The sequence below is a fragment of the Crassostrea angulata genome, chromosome 2 (genome assembly GCF_025612915.1).
Source record: "Crassostrea angulata isolate pt1a10 chromosome 2, ASM2561291v2, whole genome shotgun sequence".
Lineage (NCBI taxonomy): Eukaryota > Metazoa > Mollusca > Bivalvia > Ostreida > Ostreidae > Magallana > Magallana angulata.
In genome coordinates, this window is record NC_069112.1 from 27832886 (window position 1) to 27851685 (window position 18800).

The window sequence follows — 18800 nt, forward strand, 5'->3', positions numbered from 1 at the left end:
TTTGAACATTTCGAACAAAAAACTAATATGAATTTTTAAACCTTCCGTAACGGAAAAAGTCTTTCCACTAACAAACATGTAAACCAAGTCAACAATGACTGCAATTCATTATCCGTGACAAAACGCCATGCCATTAAATTGGATTTTATGTGCAAGCTTTATTATATGATCTGCATTGTTTTGTGATTGATAATATATTGTGGTAATGGCTTAAACCTTAAACACCTAACATGACCAATGTTGTCATTGGACAAGAGGCCAAAAGGGCTTAACGGTCACCTGAGTACCTTAGTTCATACACAAAATTGTGGAGTCGGCTCATAAATGCATTTAATCGAGTTTCATTATTGAATAGAAAATTATAATATTGTAACGACATCCACCTCCCTGCCTGAAATCTTTTGGAAAGGACTCTTAATCCTATAGTTTGGCACAAGACCTATCGCTTGTAACAGAGAATGTGACCTACTACTGAAATGGTGCACAGCTTCCATACAAAGTATTTACCCCAGGAATATTAACCTTCAAAATAGGTTTTATGTTTATAGTTTCTCCTAGATTTATAGGTTTATTTAAAAAAAAATGCAAACTGTTTTTGTTTCAAGTAATAAAAATACTTGCATAACTATTTTGATCACATTCTTAATTACATTATATTTAATAATTTATTACTAAATATGAACAAGAAACAAGGGACGATAACTCCATTAACTGTTATACTCCTCTTTCCTGATCTTTATCAAATGCTTTCACAATCAATCACTTTAATGGACAGCTTCATTATTTTCTTTTGTGAATTAACTCATTTCTTTTATTGAAATTCCTGAGCAGAATAAGATAATCAGACAAATTCACACCCCCTTCCCATCAATAACACTTTACTTACATGCAGGTGACATAAAATAATATTATTAGTTTTTATTCCGTGTTCTGTGTCTGTACAGAAGATTTTTAAACATTATGTGCATTAACACTATATGGCCATATCCCCCCCCCCACCCCTACGACCGAAACCCCTGACCCAGGGACCATGAATTTCACAATTAAGGTACAGGAGCTCGTGGACATCATGAGCATGCATTAAGTTTTTTCCCAACATGTGTGGGCGTAAACAAGACTATGTAAGATTTAATACATTTTCACTATATGGCCAAAAAGGCCCCACCCTAGAGTCTGAACCCCGACACAGGAGCCATGGTTTTCACAATTAGGGTAGAGAGCTTCATTGACATCGTAACTATGCGGATAGAGGAGTCCGAAGACATCATATCCATGCACTCAGTTTTATAAATATATATATAGGAGTAGAGAAGAAGATTGTTCAATATTTTATACATTTTCACTACATTGGCTAAAAAGCGCCACCTTAGAGCTTGAACCCCTGACCCAGGGGCCATGGATTTCACAATTTTGAAAGAGAGCTTCATGAACATCACCACCATGCATTCAGTTTGTTTCCTCACATGTGTGGGAGTAAAGAAGAAGAGTTTGTAAGTTTTAATACATTTTCACTATATGGCTAAATTGGCCCCGCCCTAGGGCCTGAATCCCTTACCCAGGGGCCATGAATTTTACAATTTTGGTAGAGGGCTTCATGGACACCATAACCATGCATTCAGTTTTTTCCTCACATGTGTAGGAGTAAAGAAGACGATTTTAACATATTTGGCTTTTTTGCATATTTTGCACAGCACGACGAAGAGATGCACGAAGACCAATTGCAATAGGTCACCTGAGAGACTCGGGTGACCTTAAAAAACCCAGTCATAACCGTTGTGGTAATTGCATTGCATTTACGACAGACGCATTTCTAATTTTCTGTTAAATTGGTTTTAACTTCTCTTAAAGAATATACTATCCAAAGGAAAAGCGTTGGAAGGAAAAGTTTTTGAGGTCCTGTCGTACAATGTTTTCTCATTTTATGATAATGATCTAGAAATTGAAATCATTACGAATTTTTGGGTTAATGTATGCAGAAGACACGGTGTGTTTTGTCGAATCTGTACATTAACTTCAAAATGGAACCTAGCCATTTATTCAGATTAAACTAATATTGTTGTATTTAGAAATGGAGGCAAAATCCATGAAAACGAAAAATAGCATATATATACTGACCAGATAGAAGCTGTGTTGAACTAAAATGGGAATTTTAATGTAACACAAAAACAATTAGCCAGTCAAGGCAGAAAAGCAATGTTCTGTCTAAGATTTAAGGTTGCTCAATTGACATTTAGTGTTGAAACTACGTTCTTTCTTTTTTACACTTATATACATGTACTAGTAAGTGGCATTTTGAATTACGGGTGTGATTTTTGGAAAACCACAGTGCGTGTGACCTTGAGAAAAAATATTTGGAATTCATAAAAAAAATATTTGTATGTAAGAAAAAATACAAATACGTCTATGGTGTATTTTGAAACCGGCACGTCGCCTTTGGAGATTGTAGGCTATTTCCGAATTATTAAGTTTTCTATAATTTATTAAAAAGTAAACATTTTATCATTACGTCATGTTATGACAAAATGTTAGAAGGGTGTGAACACATATTGAAACATTTATCAGACTGGGAAAATCTCATTGATGATATAGGTAGTTCAGCTAGATGTATGCTATATGGAAATATTATTAAACATTTTCACTATAATATTATTTAGTGAAACTCATTCTTTCTATTTACAAACAACAACTAAGTAAAATCAGAATATCATCACATAATTTATCAATCGAAATTGGACGCAATAAAAATACTTTACGAGATAACATAATATGTGAATTTTGTAGATCCAATATTGAGGATGAATATCACTTTGTCTTAATATGCCCACGCTACCAGCGATTACAAGCCCAATATATCAAAAAAACTATTGGGAAATACTATCAATTTATAGATTTATACAGGTATTATGTGTAAACAATGTTAGAGAACTCTGTAACTTAGGGATTTCTTTTCAAACTACCTAATGATTGATATACTATTTAACAATTGCTGTAATTAAATCGATATGATGAAATGTACATTCTCTAATGTTATTACATGTATTACTGTACTACATATTTATTGTTGCTATTACCAGTTTGTTACTTAATCCATGCACTGTGCTGCACATATTTTGTTAAAAACATCCCATATGCAATAAGGTGTATGTCTTCCGCAATAAAAAAGCTGATTTTGATACATGTATATATGGGATAGCCAATATTTATTATTGTTTATGGCGGGGTCACATTTCTACCAGGGTCAGTTTTCGTCATGTTTAACGTGAAGAAAAATTATTTCTGTGTTTTTTCTTCAAAATAATCCAATAATTCTACAGCTGGGAGTGGTCATTATATTTTTTTTACACCGGATCTTCTCATCAATGTTCTGATTTAACTCTATTCATAGAACGGGAATTTCAAAAACAACCACTATTAACAAAATGTAAAGCTGTGTCTGTTTAATTGTAAGCAAACAAAATGCTAATATGCATAGATAAATGTGTATTAATGTAATTAAAATAAATTAAACTATTACCTTGGAAAATAACAGTACATATGATTTAAATTCATTACGTAAAATTAAGCGTTTTCTCACAATTTCGTCTGTTGAGATCAACGATCAACATTTACGGCAAGGCTGGCTTTTCTAATTTCAGGAATAATTATAACGAAAATATAGGCCTATACACTTTCACGGTAACGCTGCTCTTCATTTTTATAACAATGATTTTTTAATTAGCACATGTAGGTGATCGGTCATCAGAATAGGCATCGCAAAGCATAGCTATGAATAGCTGATTAACTTCTTTATGATTTTCCAAAAAGCAGATATACCATTTAGGTACCTCAATCGTTATCTGCATATATATCGATAGATAATCATATGATATATGATATTAGTTGAGTCTTGGATTAAACATTCCTATTTTGCTGAAAGTTGAAAAAGTGAAAATGTGAAATATTAATATCGGCTACTCGGGTCGATTAGACGATACTTAATGGGTATGCCTTTACAGAATATTTTGTTTTATCAAAAATACATCTATTTTCAAAGCACACCTTTTACTAAAATTCAACAGTAATACTAACTTAACATATTTTTGTTCATTTTTATTATTTTTGTTTATTTTCAACTTTACATTTACGTGCATTTGACATTTTCTTGTTGAGTCACAACTTTAACTGCATTATATTAATACCAAGTGTATTATTCTATACACTTGTAGTAACCGTGGTTAATTTTATATACAGAATGATTCATGTATTCTGATATTATATTGATTGCCAATCAGATGAAAAAAACACATGCTACATATTGTATAAACATACAGTGAATGTAATTTTATTTCATATAAGTCAAATGACGTTGACAAGGAAACTAAACATTAACATTATTTTATGAATTTCGCTTTCCTTCTTCTTTACAGTTGTAGAGTCTTAATGACCTTTTGCTATTTCGTTTATCACACTTCTATTTGCATAAGTTATACGCGTATACTAAAGTACGGATTATATGTAAAGTAAACTAATTTCAAAAGGAAGTTGCACAATTTCTATAGTCATGTGATGAGATTATGATATCAAAAAAAAGATTCAACAATTATGTCATGATGTCATAAATACTGTTTGTTGTTTATCTTTTAACATATCATTTGAATATTGAAATCAATAGCCATGGGATATGAATTGAAATATTGAAATTTATTGAGATCCAGTACAGTCAAATGTCTTTCCGAAGCTTGTATTTAGAAGTAAAACAAGAAACAAATGATATGTTTTGATTGTGTTATTTATTGACCAGAGAATTAACAAATACATAACGAAAAACATTCAAAACACATTTACCAATACATAAACCAACACATTTAAACTATTTATTGACTGGAACTAGGCCCTTTGGTAAAGCATCTAAACTTCAAAACATGTTATGTCGCAAGTTTGTGGTTATTGTTTATTATATGCCTTTAATGATTACTTATTATGTTTTTTGCTACAAGAGTGTGGCAAAAACAAAAGACCAAACTATATGCTATATGCTTCTGAATGATGCATACTTTTAAGCTTGTGGTAGATAAAAAATATTTTGAATGGTTTCATTCAACTGGTAAACCGATTCTGATCAGATATCGAACCCAAACAAAATATGTACAAACTATATAACACTTTCATATTTAAAAACAATTAAACTGGTACAAGTAAACATTTTAATGAAATTTGTTTTAATAAACACTGTAGGATATCCCGCACACACACTTAAATTATACACTTCTTAATATGTAGACGCATATGTTTGGTCTACACGTATACTATTTCCAATTTGTTTTCTTATTTGTTAAACATATTTTTTAAAACTTAAATAAAAATCACAGCATTGCTGGATATTTAGAGGAGGGACAGTGATGAAAAATATTTTTAATTTATTTATGCAACATATGTCAAATATTAGTTTTTATGCATAACCTAAACATTCCCAGTAGATTATTTATATTTTACGTGATAAATCTGCATTCAGTATTATTTCAATGCAGTTATTCTACCACTTTACTCTTATTTCCATATCAAACAAGTTGAAATACCATACGTATAAGTAGTTACTCTAGTGCAGACATACATAACATTTTATAATAAAACCAAACGAATTTAGTCAAATCTGTATTGACATACAGAGCTATACCCAAAATCTCGATCTGGTCTCGTGTCCAAAAACTTATCGAAAGAAATAACGTATCTTAATCTAACTTCCCATTCACCATTGGTTTCATGCATGTATTCTTTTAAGAAATACGGCATATTGGTATCATCATGGAATTTCCAAACGCCGTCATCTTTTTTGCCTTGGATCCATATGTCGTTAGTTTCACTTTCTGCAATATTGTCTTTAAACCATTAGTGTGACGAATAATGATTTCATATTAATTAAACATTCGGAATCGATATTTGTATGTTGAAGACCAAAATCATTTTTTTGTTGTTAAAATAAATAAAACGGTTGACTCTCTCTCTCTCTCTTTCTCTCTCTCTCTCTCTCTCTCTCTCTCTCTCTCTCTCGTTCAGTTACTGGCTATGTTGTTTATTAACCATATAAATCGAAGAATGGCATATATTCAAGTTTCTAAAAAACCATGCAATTAAATGTGATTGCTGATTATGGATAAGGCTATAAAGTTAACATACGTTGGCTATCAAAATGGATAGCTTTTGTCAAAGCATGTAAATACCAGATCTGGAGTCATTAACGTTGAACTGTTATGCAAAAAATTACAATTACAGTGGTATTCTTTCCGTTTCATTTACAATTACAATTTCTTTCATTTACAAAAGTATATATTTAAATTACATCACTTTGTTTTAGTAATGAATTTTCTTACATATTACAATTTGAGAAAAAAATAAGACAATTTCTGAACACAATGTTTTTGCAGTTAACTTTAGAGTTCGTTTGTAAACAAAAACAAGAAACATGTAACATTTGCTTGAGGCTATTTATAAGATTTTAGAAATAGAAATTGAAAAATAGTTGCATTACACATCACACATATAACCCCATTACTTTAAAAAATATATAATGATTACAATGCATTTACATTGCATAAAACGATTACCACAGGACTGGTAAATACGTAGGTTCTCGTTATTGTCAATAAACAAAATGTACAACAAATCTGCGTTTAAAAGTAATCCTCTCTCTTATAAATAAAAACATGTACATGTACATGTTAAATATTAAATCCAAGCTGTTGCTTATGTATGATATAATAACACGATGGAAAACATCTAATTGAGTGCTTTCAATTATACATGTAGGTTGGTATGCATGTTATATTTTTTTTATTTGCCTTTCTTCTTTTGTTTCTGTCTATATGCATATTATTTCACTCAATGTGTTCGTCCTTTCTCACTCACTGATAAATAAATTTTCACATCATAGTGAATTATCAAATATATATGCTTACATGTGTAAAATGTAGAGATTCCAAAAGAAAAGTAGTATGTAACAAAGCTGTAAATCCAGAACAATAAAGAAACATTGATTAATTTCACGCTGATGCACAAAATGATATGAAAAAAAAATTACAAAGCAATAACATGATTTCAATGCAGTTCACAACTATAAAAAAAAATCTACTCCTGCAAAAAATGCTTTCCTTGATTTGACATGCTTGGTGGGGGGGGGGGGGCAAATACTGTCTTTTCTAAATATCAAAGGGTGTTCACTTTGTGACATTTAATTGTGTTACAATTTGTAATACGCATTGTTTATAAATGCATGTTAATATATTCAGAACAGAGTTGTTCTCTATTTCTGTTGCGATTTTTTTTTTAAATTAAGCCATATGAGCTGATACTAATATAGAAATTAATTTATCGTTTGAATTGATTTACTTAAATATTATAATGACAGAAACATTAGTATGGTCAATATACATGAATCAACGTACCTTTAACAAAATGTAAGAAGGCAAGTCTGATATCTGGTGTGTCTATTCTCACAAGATCTCCACCATCAGCTGAGCAGATACGTTGGGCGACCCAATACCAATTACGTTCAGCAACAAATCGCAGACAAACTCTTGTAGAATTGGACAATACCTCTGTATAACCGACAGGACAGGCTAAAAATAGTTCATCAAATTATATGCAAAGCATGTTACATTTTTATCAAAATATACTAGCATATATTTTACAACAACATAAAAATTTACAACATTCATTTTCTCGACATGTGTGTTGTTGTTTTTTACCAAAGGTAAATTAACAACTTAAAAAAGTAACATTATTTAAGAAACAGCTAGTATGCATGCCAATGCAATTCTGCAAAACCCGAAATGGGATAATGATTGAGCCTGCAGTCCTAAAATAAATGTTTTTTTTTATACATAAAGACCAAATTACAAAGTATTACAGCTAGTTTTTACTGGGCTTTTAAAAAAAAAAGCCTTGGTGTAGGTAGGCACATCACCAATGTATCACTATATCATAAATACATGTATCATTATTAGCATAAATTGTATAATATATATAATTTTATATATTATATTTTACACCCCCACAACAGTGAATATTTGTCTTTTTACATCAAGCACTAAATAAAGAAAATCGAAGGTAATCCTCCAAAAGGAGGTAACAGAAGTGTGCACGGCTTTTAGTACTTCAGTAATTTGATCATGTTTTTGAATTGATTCGAACCTTTCAAAGTGCAGTTCAAGTTTGTCTTCCAGAGTCCGTTAGATAAACAGACAAAACGTTCAGAACCCTCTTGTTGATACTCAGAAGAGCACGTTATGTGGAGACCTCTTGTTATTCCAATAGCATCCCATTCCCGCACGTTATCAAGTGAAAATCCTTCTCCCAAAGGGAAACCACAATCTGGTATTTTAAAGTAATACAGTAAAACTTGTTTAGTACGAACACGGAGATAGCGAATTCTCGGATATAGCGAAGTTTTTTTTTGGAGTCCCCAGTATATTTCTTAACAATTCCTTGCAATATTTTTCGGTTATGAGGAATTCGGATTTAACGATCATTATAGGCATCAAAGGAATATATTTTTCTTCTAAGCCTCAATTAGTAAAAACTATTGTTTCGTTGTTATTACGAATTCATTATACAGATAACACGAATTACGGATATAACGAAGTCAATTAATTGGTTCCTGAAACTTCGCTAAAGCCGAGATTAACTGTATATTATATTACTTTACAGTACGTTAATACTCTTCATTTCAAGTTAACAAATACATGTACTAATCAATAAAACTTTCATTAATCCTTTTCTATTAAACAAAGAAAGCAAACAATTATTGTTAATTGTTGTCTTGATCCACAGAGACTTTATACCAGTACGTGGTTTTATATTACTGCTATTACAATAAAGTAAATATTCCTTGATAATCACTTTAATGGAGTGTTTAAAAATGATAACTCATAAATGATTACATTTTAAACATTAGGAAAAAATAAAGAAAGAACATAAAATATCAGACCTGACAAGACGCAGTCATGCTCTCCAAAAGGCTTTGGGATGCATTTTTCATTGAGAGTGCAATTAGAAGTTGAACAAGCTCCAGCAATATCCTACAAGTTTATTAAAATACATTTTAAACATGAATTGCTTGCATAATGTGTGTAGTAATCTCACTAGATTAAATATGATTTGTGGGGAAAAAACATGTGATACCGGCATTCATGAACATTTTCTGGATATGATCTTTTCAGTCTATAAACCTTAGTATAGTTAAGAAAAATACCATATATTTTAGCTTTAATGCTTGGCTATTTTCTTTTATACAAAGCTGTTCTCCCATAGAAGATTGATAGAAGTTTCAAAACGACTACAATAATGTGTATCGATTTAGGTAAAAACAAATATTACTGAACATTTTTGTTAATGGTTAACCATTAGTTCAATATACAAAAAAAATTGCAAAATACTAATTAATACACATGTAGTTTTGTAATGTTATGATTTACGAATGTTCATCATTTTCATTTTTTTGCACATACATGTATTTACATTATTGTTTGTACTTTATGTTCTGTATATTGTAGATTCTTTATCAAAGCCGAGGAGTTTATTTCTGCGTATTATCACAAGAAGTAAATCTTAGAAAGTTTAAACCTTCATAATCATTTTTTTTCATTTATAAAATGTGCGCTTTGATCGAACTAACGCCACGAAAGGCCGAGATCGGCCTAGTTTTCATGTAAATTGAAAAAAGCGAAGGACGAAAATGATGCTAAAACATAGACACATATGTGTGACGGTACATGCATACATCACAAAAATTATTAAATGACGTAAGAGCTCTACTGTTCAAACACGCGATTTAATTTTTTCTGTCTTTTACCCCCCAAAAAAGCAAAAACATGTATATCATAAATTTTAAAGGATAATATTTCTTAACATATGAAAACAGCCCTTTTAATACAATTTATTGTTAAGTAAAAAATTTAACAACTTAAACATAAAAGTAAATAAATATTACACATCTTGATTTGTATTGATAGCTTTGATCTTTTTTTTTAATGTAACTACTACCGCTTTATCGTTGATTTATAAGTCCTGTAACGATGAATATATTGTGTTCGTGTTTGTGACTATGTCCTTCCAATTAAAAAAAATAAAAATAAAACGAGTGTGTAGGTTTTGGTATAATAAAATATATAAATACAAAGGATTTAAGTAGATCGGAAAAGACTCGTTCACATATCACGTGACTTTTATAAAATTAGTGGTAAACTTTCTGATTTGAAATAGAATTCGTGGATAATACACATTTCAAAACGTGAAGTCGCACAAACGAAGGTAAATGGTATATTAAGTATCATCGAACTCGCGTATCGAAATCAATGTTGCATATTTCACAAACGAGTAACACTTTAAAAGTCAAAGCGAGTTCACACCAGGGAAAAAACATGAATTAATAATTGGGAAGACGCTCTGAATTTTTGCACTTTCTAGAAGTTATATATTAGGACAGTGAGGTACATTTTTCTCTCTTTACATATACATTCACACGGTATTCTCTAGAAGTACATTCATAAAATATTAAGTACTTTAAAAAAACAAGAACTTCCAAAATACTGTTTCTGATCCCCATTTGCTACAGTCGTACCTTACATCACCATTTTTCTGATGACCACAACTGTCAAACAACATTTATGTGTTATTTAAAAAGAATAGCATTGAATGCGTTCATTCTATTCGAAAGGAGTGGCAATATTACAAAACCCAACTTTATTATCTGCGTCATACTCCCCAGTGCTGTGAAATTGCATCGAATACCCTAAGTTATATCTAAAATAATGGATCTACATTATCTGTCTGATCACAGCTCTGTATCTAAATGCAAAAATAAGATTTTTTCTTGGATTAATTTTTATTCAGTTAGGTTTAGGTCTTTCGATTGTCGCATGACGTCATTGTAAGCATTCTGGAATATTTATCCGTTATCGGTTATAATATTTGTGTTATGTGATGCATGGTTTTGCCAATATTTGTTGATTTAACTTGTGTTTAACACATTTTAAGCTATGTAAAGTGAAATGGTACCAATGTTTAACAATTTATAAAGAGTAGTTTGAGTTGAAATCGCTGAATTCAACGCAAAAGTTAAACTTATAAAACTGTACATATGAAAAATTGACAGAGACTGCAATTCATAAATTTTTCCCTGGCAAGGTAAATATTTCTTTGCATATTTCGATAGAAAATATACTGAGTTACAAATTGCCCAAATTGCAGACAGTTTAAACCATTATTTCAAAAGTTATAAACGTTTTACGTTGCCAAACTGTACTTACTATGGTTGAGAAATTATACCAAAATGCACTTTAAATGTGATAGCTTTCATATTGGCAAGTTTAAATGGCCTTCAAATGTAAAAATACAAAAAATAAAGGATTGCAATTAATTTCTTAAAAAAACCGCTTTATCACATAGAAATCAGTAAAAAAAAAATGTAATGTTTGATCGGAGAACAGCCGTCGCTATAATTGCCCTTATAGTGTACTTGTGTTAGCTACTACAGCATGAACAAATTATTTGCAAAAAAACCAATATTTAGGTTCAATATGAGTGCTTTCATTGATTTTTAAATTTAAACAAACATTACACGGATTTAACCATAAAAACATAAAGGGTGGAGAAACCTTAATTTAAAATGACAGACACTTGTAAAAGACTTATCAGATTTTCCTGAACAATATACACCATATTCAAATTTATTAATTATTTCTTACCCTGTTCCAGTCCTCTATATTACTGTATATCCATCCAGGTTTTTCTATATACTGCGCAGGTGTAGAAACGTTGTTTTCAAAGTTGATCTGACAGAAGTGTGCTCCCTGGTGGTAGTTGACGGACCGACATCGTGTTGTTCTCAGACATTCCTCTACACAATCCAGAATACTATATCCACCATACGACGTTATCATCCTTCTATCCAACTTGTGACCATACTGCAACATTGAGTAGCCATGTCGAAGGTCAGCAAAACAGCGACTTATAGGAAATACTAAACAAATCTTCAAATTAAAGCGTAAAATATCGTTTAGTGGAGGCATTTTTTGATGACATGACATATTATTTGTTGAATATTACTTAGAGTCGCACTAGACGATACCATATGGGTTGAGAGTTGAATTATAACAGTATTTATACAGTCTGTTTAGTGTTAAATAAGTAAAGCTCGTGTCTTCCGGTTGATTTTTACAGCGGTGTGTACAAAGAGAATTCGCTGTTCTTTCTAACAACATAACGTCATAATTAACTTTGAGGTCACGATATGTATTCCCTTTGATTGTTCTATGGGAATACACATTTACAAAACTTCAAGATGTTCATTTTGATAAACAGAATAACTTTAAAATTTGGAACAAAAAACCAATATGAATTTTTAAACCTTTACTGTTAAACCTTTTCACTGACATAAACCATGTCAACAATTACTAAAACTGACTACCCGTGGCAAAAAGTTCAAACCATAAACTGGTATTGATTAGTTCCTCTGCGTTTTAGACCTAGTCAAGGAAACTGAGCTTTGTTTTTTGTTTTTTTTTTTGCTCAGGCAGTAATAAAGTATAAAACACACCACATGTGGAAGAATGAAAACTGTCATTTATTTCATAAATGGCTAAAAGATATAAAAAAAAACAGGGGGGTTCATAAGCATAATAATACAATCTGTTGTGCAAAATGGAAGTATGACCCCCTATTATTCTCACACATGGAAAATGAATATCTACCCAAAGCACAATATAGGGGACCAAAGGACTATTACATTCTGCAACACATGTACTCATAATATATGACAGACCCTCTACAGTAGACACATAAGTAAACGCAAGCATCATATCAGTCTTTTACTGACATTAACCAAGTCAACCATGACTAGTATTGATGCGAAAGAATTTAGTTATAAACGCAAAACTTTACGGTATAAAATAATGAAACATTCATCATTTATATTTACGATGTTCATGGCCCGTTTGTCATAATAACCATTGCGACACTTAATATACATGTACACATAGTTGTTTCAATGGTTTCATATAATCAATCAATAAATTAAAAAATTTAACCTGTTGAGTTTAAAGGTTATTGATCCAGAAATCGTCAACATAAATGCTTTAAAATAAAATTGCTTTTGATACGTAAGGAATTTATGAAACTGTTCTATATATACAACGCCAACGTTCATACCTGTATATTGAAAGCTTTAACACTTTGAGTTTTTGTGATGTTTAGATGTCTAGATGTTACCACTTCAATCTAATGGGTCCTTACATATAAAGATATTATAACAGATAACTGATAATACAACTTTAATCCTATGAGAATTACTGCGTTGTTTTATTAATTGATATCTTTTGGCATTAATCACAGACAAAAGTTCCCTGGAAATATTGCTATTTTCCGAAAAACCTCCTCACAACCCACTATATAAAAACCACGACATCATTCTTCTGCCTACATATGTTTTTACTGTAGCATGGAGTAGCAATGAAGAACATGTTTTTTAAACATATGTTAAAGAAAAGAGACCTAAAACATCAGAATGGTAAATTATCGTGAAGAAAAAAAACCAATTGTGTCATGTCTTAAAGCTGTATAGTTTATATGATTGTGTACTTTGTGTCTCATTACACAATAATGCTTTTAACGTCATAAAACAGAATCGTAAGTAACCGTAAGGAGAAAACAATTGTGTAATGGCGTAGGTCTTAATATTTTAAATCATTTTGTTACTTTGTGTTGACCAGACAACAATAAATCAATTTAATATATATTGATCGCTGATGTATTGTTTGTTTGTTTTTTATTTTTTTAGGTTTTGTTAATAGCATGAGTAAAAAAGTTACTTTACATCTATGAACACGATATTTAAAAAGTCATTATTTGTACTAATTTGTTCATTTTGTTATCTACATTGTTGTGACATATACGGGACATTAATTGGTGTCGAAAAATCATCAAATTTTAATACACCAATTTTTCGCTTAAATGGTTTTAATTGCATGGTGTTCTAAAGGGTTTTTTGTTTGGTATGAAATTATATTGAAGAAGAATTCAGTTGTGAAATCGTGTCATCAGTCACCGCTAATGTTCATAAGCAGATATTATTGTCATAGCAATCTGATCAATATATTTTTGTTGTGATATGGTAGATGAATTTAAATGTTACCACTTCTAGTTGACCTAAAGAGTAACTCATAAAAGAAATAAGATATTGACACGTCAAAGAAAAATTCACATTTAGTTCAATTTCTCAAAGTTGGTCAGCATTTTACAAACAGCCTAAAAAACTCTAAGATAAGAGATGAAACTTTATAAGAGTACTTGAATTTTTTGGTAGATATAAACGTGTCATAACTATATTCTGGATTGACATAACAAGTTCTTGTATAATTCAACGCCATATAAGCATCCAACTATCGCTTATCTTTGTAATTTCTTTGGATGTACGAGCTAAACAAATCAGTTAACAAAACAAAAAATTAACCATGTTGAATTGAATTTTACGAACATGTTCTAGCTTTATAGTCTAAAAAGACTACATATATTCTATTAGTAGGTCTTTTGCATGTTTTATGGATGTTTGCTAGTTAATTCTAAAATATTTTCATCTACTAAGTATTATTTCCTCTATTTCTTAGCAAATCTTACAGTTAATTCATAGCTTTATAGAAACAGCCTGATAAAATGTACACGCCCCATGAATCGAATGGTTAAAAAAAAACAGCAGCTGAAACTCACAAGAAACTGACAGGACTAAAATTTGCACACCCTGCTTATCGATTCGTCGAAGCCTACAGAAACCTAAGAAAAAATAACGGACTGCACGAAATAACCATTATAATATCAGACAGTATCACAGGAGCTAACGTACTTATGAACATTAACAGTAATTTAGAGAAGTCTACACACTTGTCATAATCAATTTTATTAAAAAATTTTGATGAGTTAAAAGAAAAATCTCAATATAAACAATAAAATGCTTTATTTGATGATTCATGTGGGTTATGAAGGTAGCAATCATTGCAGAAAAAATACATAACCCGCGTTATGTATTTTTTGTGCAATGTGGCTACCTTCAAATCCCGAGTGAATTACCAAACAAAGCATCTTATTGTTTAACTAAAGACATCAATTATGGTTAAAATATCCATGCAGTGAACTTGGTCAAAACCAATTTTAAATTAAAAAAGGGAAGAGTTATTAAATATTTAAATGATTAGAAAGGAGAAGTTTTGAAACTGGACTAATTCGAAAGACTTAATTGATCCCTACAATTAAGGGATTGTGTATAGGTATTAACATCTGTTTAAAAGTATAGAAGGGTGAAAGAAAAACAGCAAACATATAATTGCTAATACCGTACCAACTTTATTTTATGACAACGATGAAGTTGTGTTACTTATTTTGTTGGAAATGACCAGCTCGTTTCAGTTTTTTATCACACCATCAATCAAAATCTATGATTTCCCTACCTTCTTGAGTTTGGATTTAGGATATAAAATATCTAGCTCTTTATTAGGTGTTTTGGGTAAAATGAAAAAGACTTTGTTGAATTAGTGTTCAAATGTGTCCGTTTGATCAACAATTCATACATTTTTAAATTTTTGATTACTTTATTTAGCAAAACATAATACAATGTCTATAACGATTTGTAAGCCTTTCGTCTTCTTGATCTAACTGAGGCTCAACTCAAACTTAGGAATCACCAAGTCCAAAAGTTGTTTCACAAGCAGTTTATTAAAAAGCGTGATCGTTTAGTTTTATCAAAGTTACATCAATTAGAAGCAGTCCAAAAGTAATACTCTTTTATTGAATTTCTAAATCAAAAATCTCAAATTTCACATCCAAATAAAAATCGTAAATACAATTCTAAGCCCAAAAAATTACAGTTCTCTATAAGCTGACCAAAAACCAAAAAAAAAATTCTGTCTAACATCATTTTATTGGGGATAATATAATAGTGACCAATTTGCTATGCAAGGGCATATCATGGCTATCTGGTTACAGACTGTATGAACAATCGATACTATGATTCAAAAACTATGATGGCATATAACCTTGCTTGTCAAGAACAAAATTTCTAATATTAATAAAAATTAAATGACAATAACAAAAATGACAAATTTTAGTAAATGCAATTATTAGTCCATTCTAATTAACCAAAGACCTTTGCTTATCTACTTATGCTGAAGCAAATGTAGATTAGTCGAAACATCGGTTTGAGTTTTAATGTTTCTCGTACAAATGTACCTAATGCACTTAATAAAAGAATAAAATGTCAAATTACTAATAATATCTAACTACCATTTTGTATCGTTTAAAAAAATGCATGCAATATATTATAGTTAATTATCATAACAAGTTTTTTCGAATGCATTTCTTCTGCTTAGACATATTACGAATAGCTGTGTAATCCACTTGACCATATCCACAGTTCTGTTTGTTTTAGAAGTTTCTTCTTAAAAGAAATATGTTATTCAAACATCGTTCTCAATGTGTTATCACGCATTGACGTATTAAATCAGTTAGAAATCGTAATCGAAACTAGGGTTTGAAATTGATTTTAAAGATACCCAAAACAACTTCGTTGTTGTTGTTTTTTGTCTATAGTTTTTCTGAAAATTAATTTTAAATGTTTTTCAATAAAGACGACTGTCAATCGAAAAGAGTTGCGAACAATTAACCGTAATGCAAAAAAAAGTTAAGGCGATTTAATTATATTTAAAAAAAAAAAAACTAAAAAATATTAAGTTCAATAAAAAATATAAGTTTCGTCATTACTAAAACGAAAAGCAGCTAAAACATTTTTTTTTATCCTAATTATAATTGTGTTTAAGGTAAAGTTGATTGCTTTCTGACTTTGGGGAGTTACAGTTAAGTTGCGAATTAATTTGTATATGAAGATGTGTTGTTTTTTTGGGGGTTTTTTATAATTAACCAATTCAAATGATTTAATAAATTGTATTGTCAAAGTTCAGAATGTGACAGCCGATTTGATAATAAGGTACATGCAAAATGTTTTGTTAAATATGTACATTATATCGGTTGAAAATTTGACATCCATTTTATTATTTTTAAATTAGAGTACAATTTAAATTATCTGTAGTTTAAAAAAAAAAAATCATTAACTCATTCAAACGTGAAACTTTGTTTGTACCATCTAGTGTACATCAATCTAATTTTCAAATTTAACCATTTATTATGAGTAAAAAAAACTGTTTTTGCGATAAACTAACATTTTTTAAATGAAAAAAATGACAATAACAAACTGTCAACCATCTCAAAAATCCATTAAAAAAAATACAAATTCAAAGCAGAGCAACACGGACCTCCAAAAAGATAGAGGTAAGATCAGGTACCTAGGAGGAGTAAGCATCCTCTGCTGACCGGTCACACCTGCTGTGTGCTCTTTTCAAAATGAGTAACTAAAATCAAATGTTAAATAAAATACATCTTTAGGAATTTCTTTCAAATTCTTAAAAGTCTAAAACGAATGAAAGTTATATCTAATAACAGAATTAATATCCGATTTATCTTTCTTTTGCAGCAAACTTCTACTCATTATATCACTAAAATACCTGCATAGATAAGCACAGAGCAATATCGGGAATTCAAATATGCTATTGAACAGAGAGAAAGCAACAGTTGGTTGCAAGACTAAGGGCACTCAAGAACATGAAAAAAATTGATTCTGCACAACGGTAGAAAAACAATAGGGCATGAGGAATTCACACTCTATTGATTGAAAGCACTTGATTTTTTTAAAGCATTATTAAAAAAATAAAAGTAACAGGAAACATGTCAAAATGTCTAAACAACGCAACAATACAAAGTTATTGAAACAATGAATTGCATTCAAGGTATTATTCATAATTTGTCATTCCTTAAACAGGCTTCCAAATGACCAGAATATTACTAAGGCTTAATGATTTAAGTTTTAAATACGTCAGTATACAATCAGTTGACTACGAATTTTTAAGCTGGAGATAAATTCATTTCATTCATTTTTAATACTATATGCAATCATGGTATGTAGAAATTTTACCTTACATCTAATATCATCACCTTAAGCTTTGATAGCAAAATGCAAATGGCATTTTCTGTTAACTGTCGAAGTGTCTGCATGTATTTATGAGACATCGATGAGATAAAAAAACAGGCATTTTGTCCATGATATATTCTTGAATATACAGTAAAACTTGTCTGTGGTTCCTAAAAAATTGGCCGGATAAGGCAAAATCCGGTTTGGAGAACATTGATTCAAACTGAATTTAGGATGTAATACAGTAGGTCTTGATCGTCTTTTATGCAAAATGTTTAATTCTTCTGAAATATGCCCTCCCTGATCGCGATTATGGTGCAGATATTCATTTTTTAATTTGAAAACAATAATTGCATAACGGAATACGTACAATGGAAATACTTTTCAATCAAATCATCGTAATTGATAAGTTTTCAAACAACTGATTAACCTTAGAAGTCCGATACGAGACAAGTATGAATCACAGGAAATTGTTAAACATCACGCGACAAGTAAACATGTGGTTGATTACGTAATGGCGAGAACAATGGATAAATATGCGGGAATTTAAATAAAAACGTGAATAAACGGGAATTTAATAAAGAATGGAACATTTTGACAAAGTAAAATGTGACTCTGTAAGAGTAACCAAACAACGCATTACAAACAATATCGGCAGTCTTACTCCCACAGTATCAAGAATAATGACCGGAAAAAAATGAGGTGAAGTAAAATACACAACCCCCATTTTAGATGTAATGCTGGCAGGTAAAAAATGCAT

At 30.5% G+C, this 18800-nt stretch overlaps 1 protein-coding gene across 1 annotated transcript; it reads right to left on the bottom strand.

Annotated features, from left to right (window-relative positions):
- Window positions 1-5619: 5619 nt before the first annotated feature.
- LOC128174122 (uncharacterized) lies at window positions 5620-12081 on the bottom strand. Its single transcript, XM_052839755.1, has 5 exons — window positions 11721-12081; window positions 8963-9053; window positions 8167-8346; window positions 7419-7592; window positions 5620-5855 (listed from the first exon to the last, which is right to left on the bottom strand). The coding sequence occupies exons 1-5, from the start codon at window positions 12060-12062 to the stop codon at window positions 5620-5622; spliced, it is 1023 nt and encodes a 340-aa protein (XP_052695715.1). The 5' UTR covers window positions 12063-12081.
- Window positions 12082-18800: the final 6719 nt, after the last annotated feature.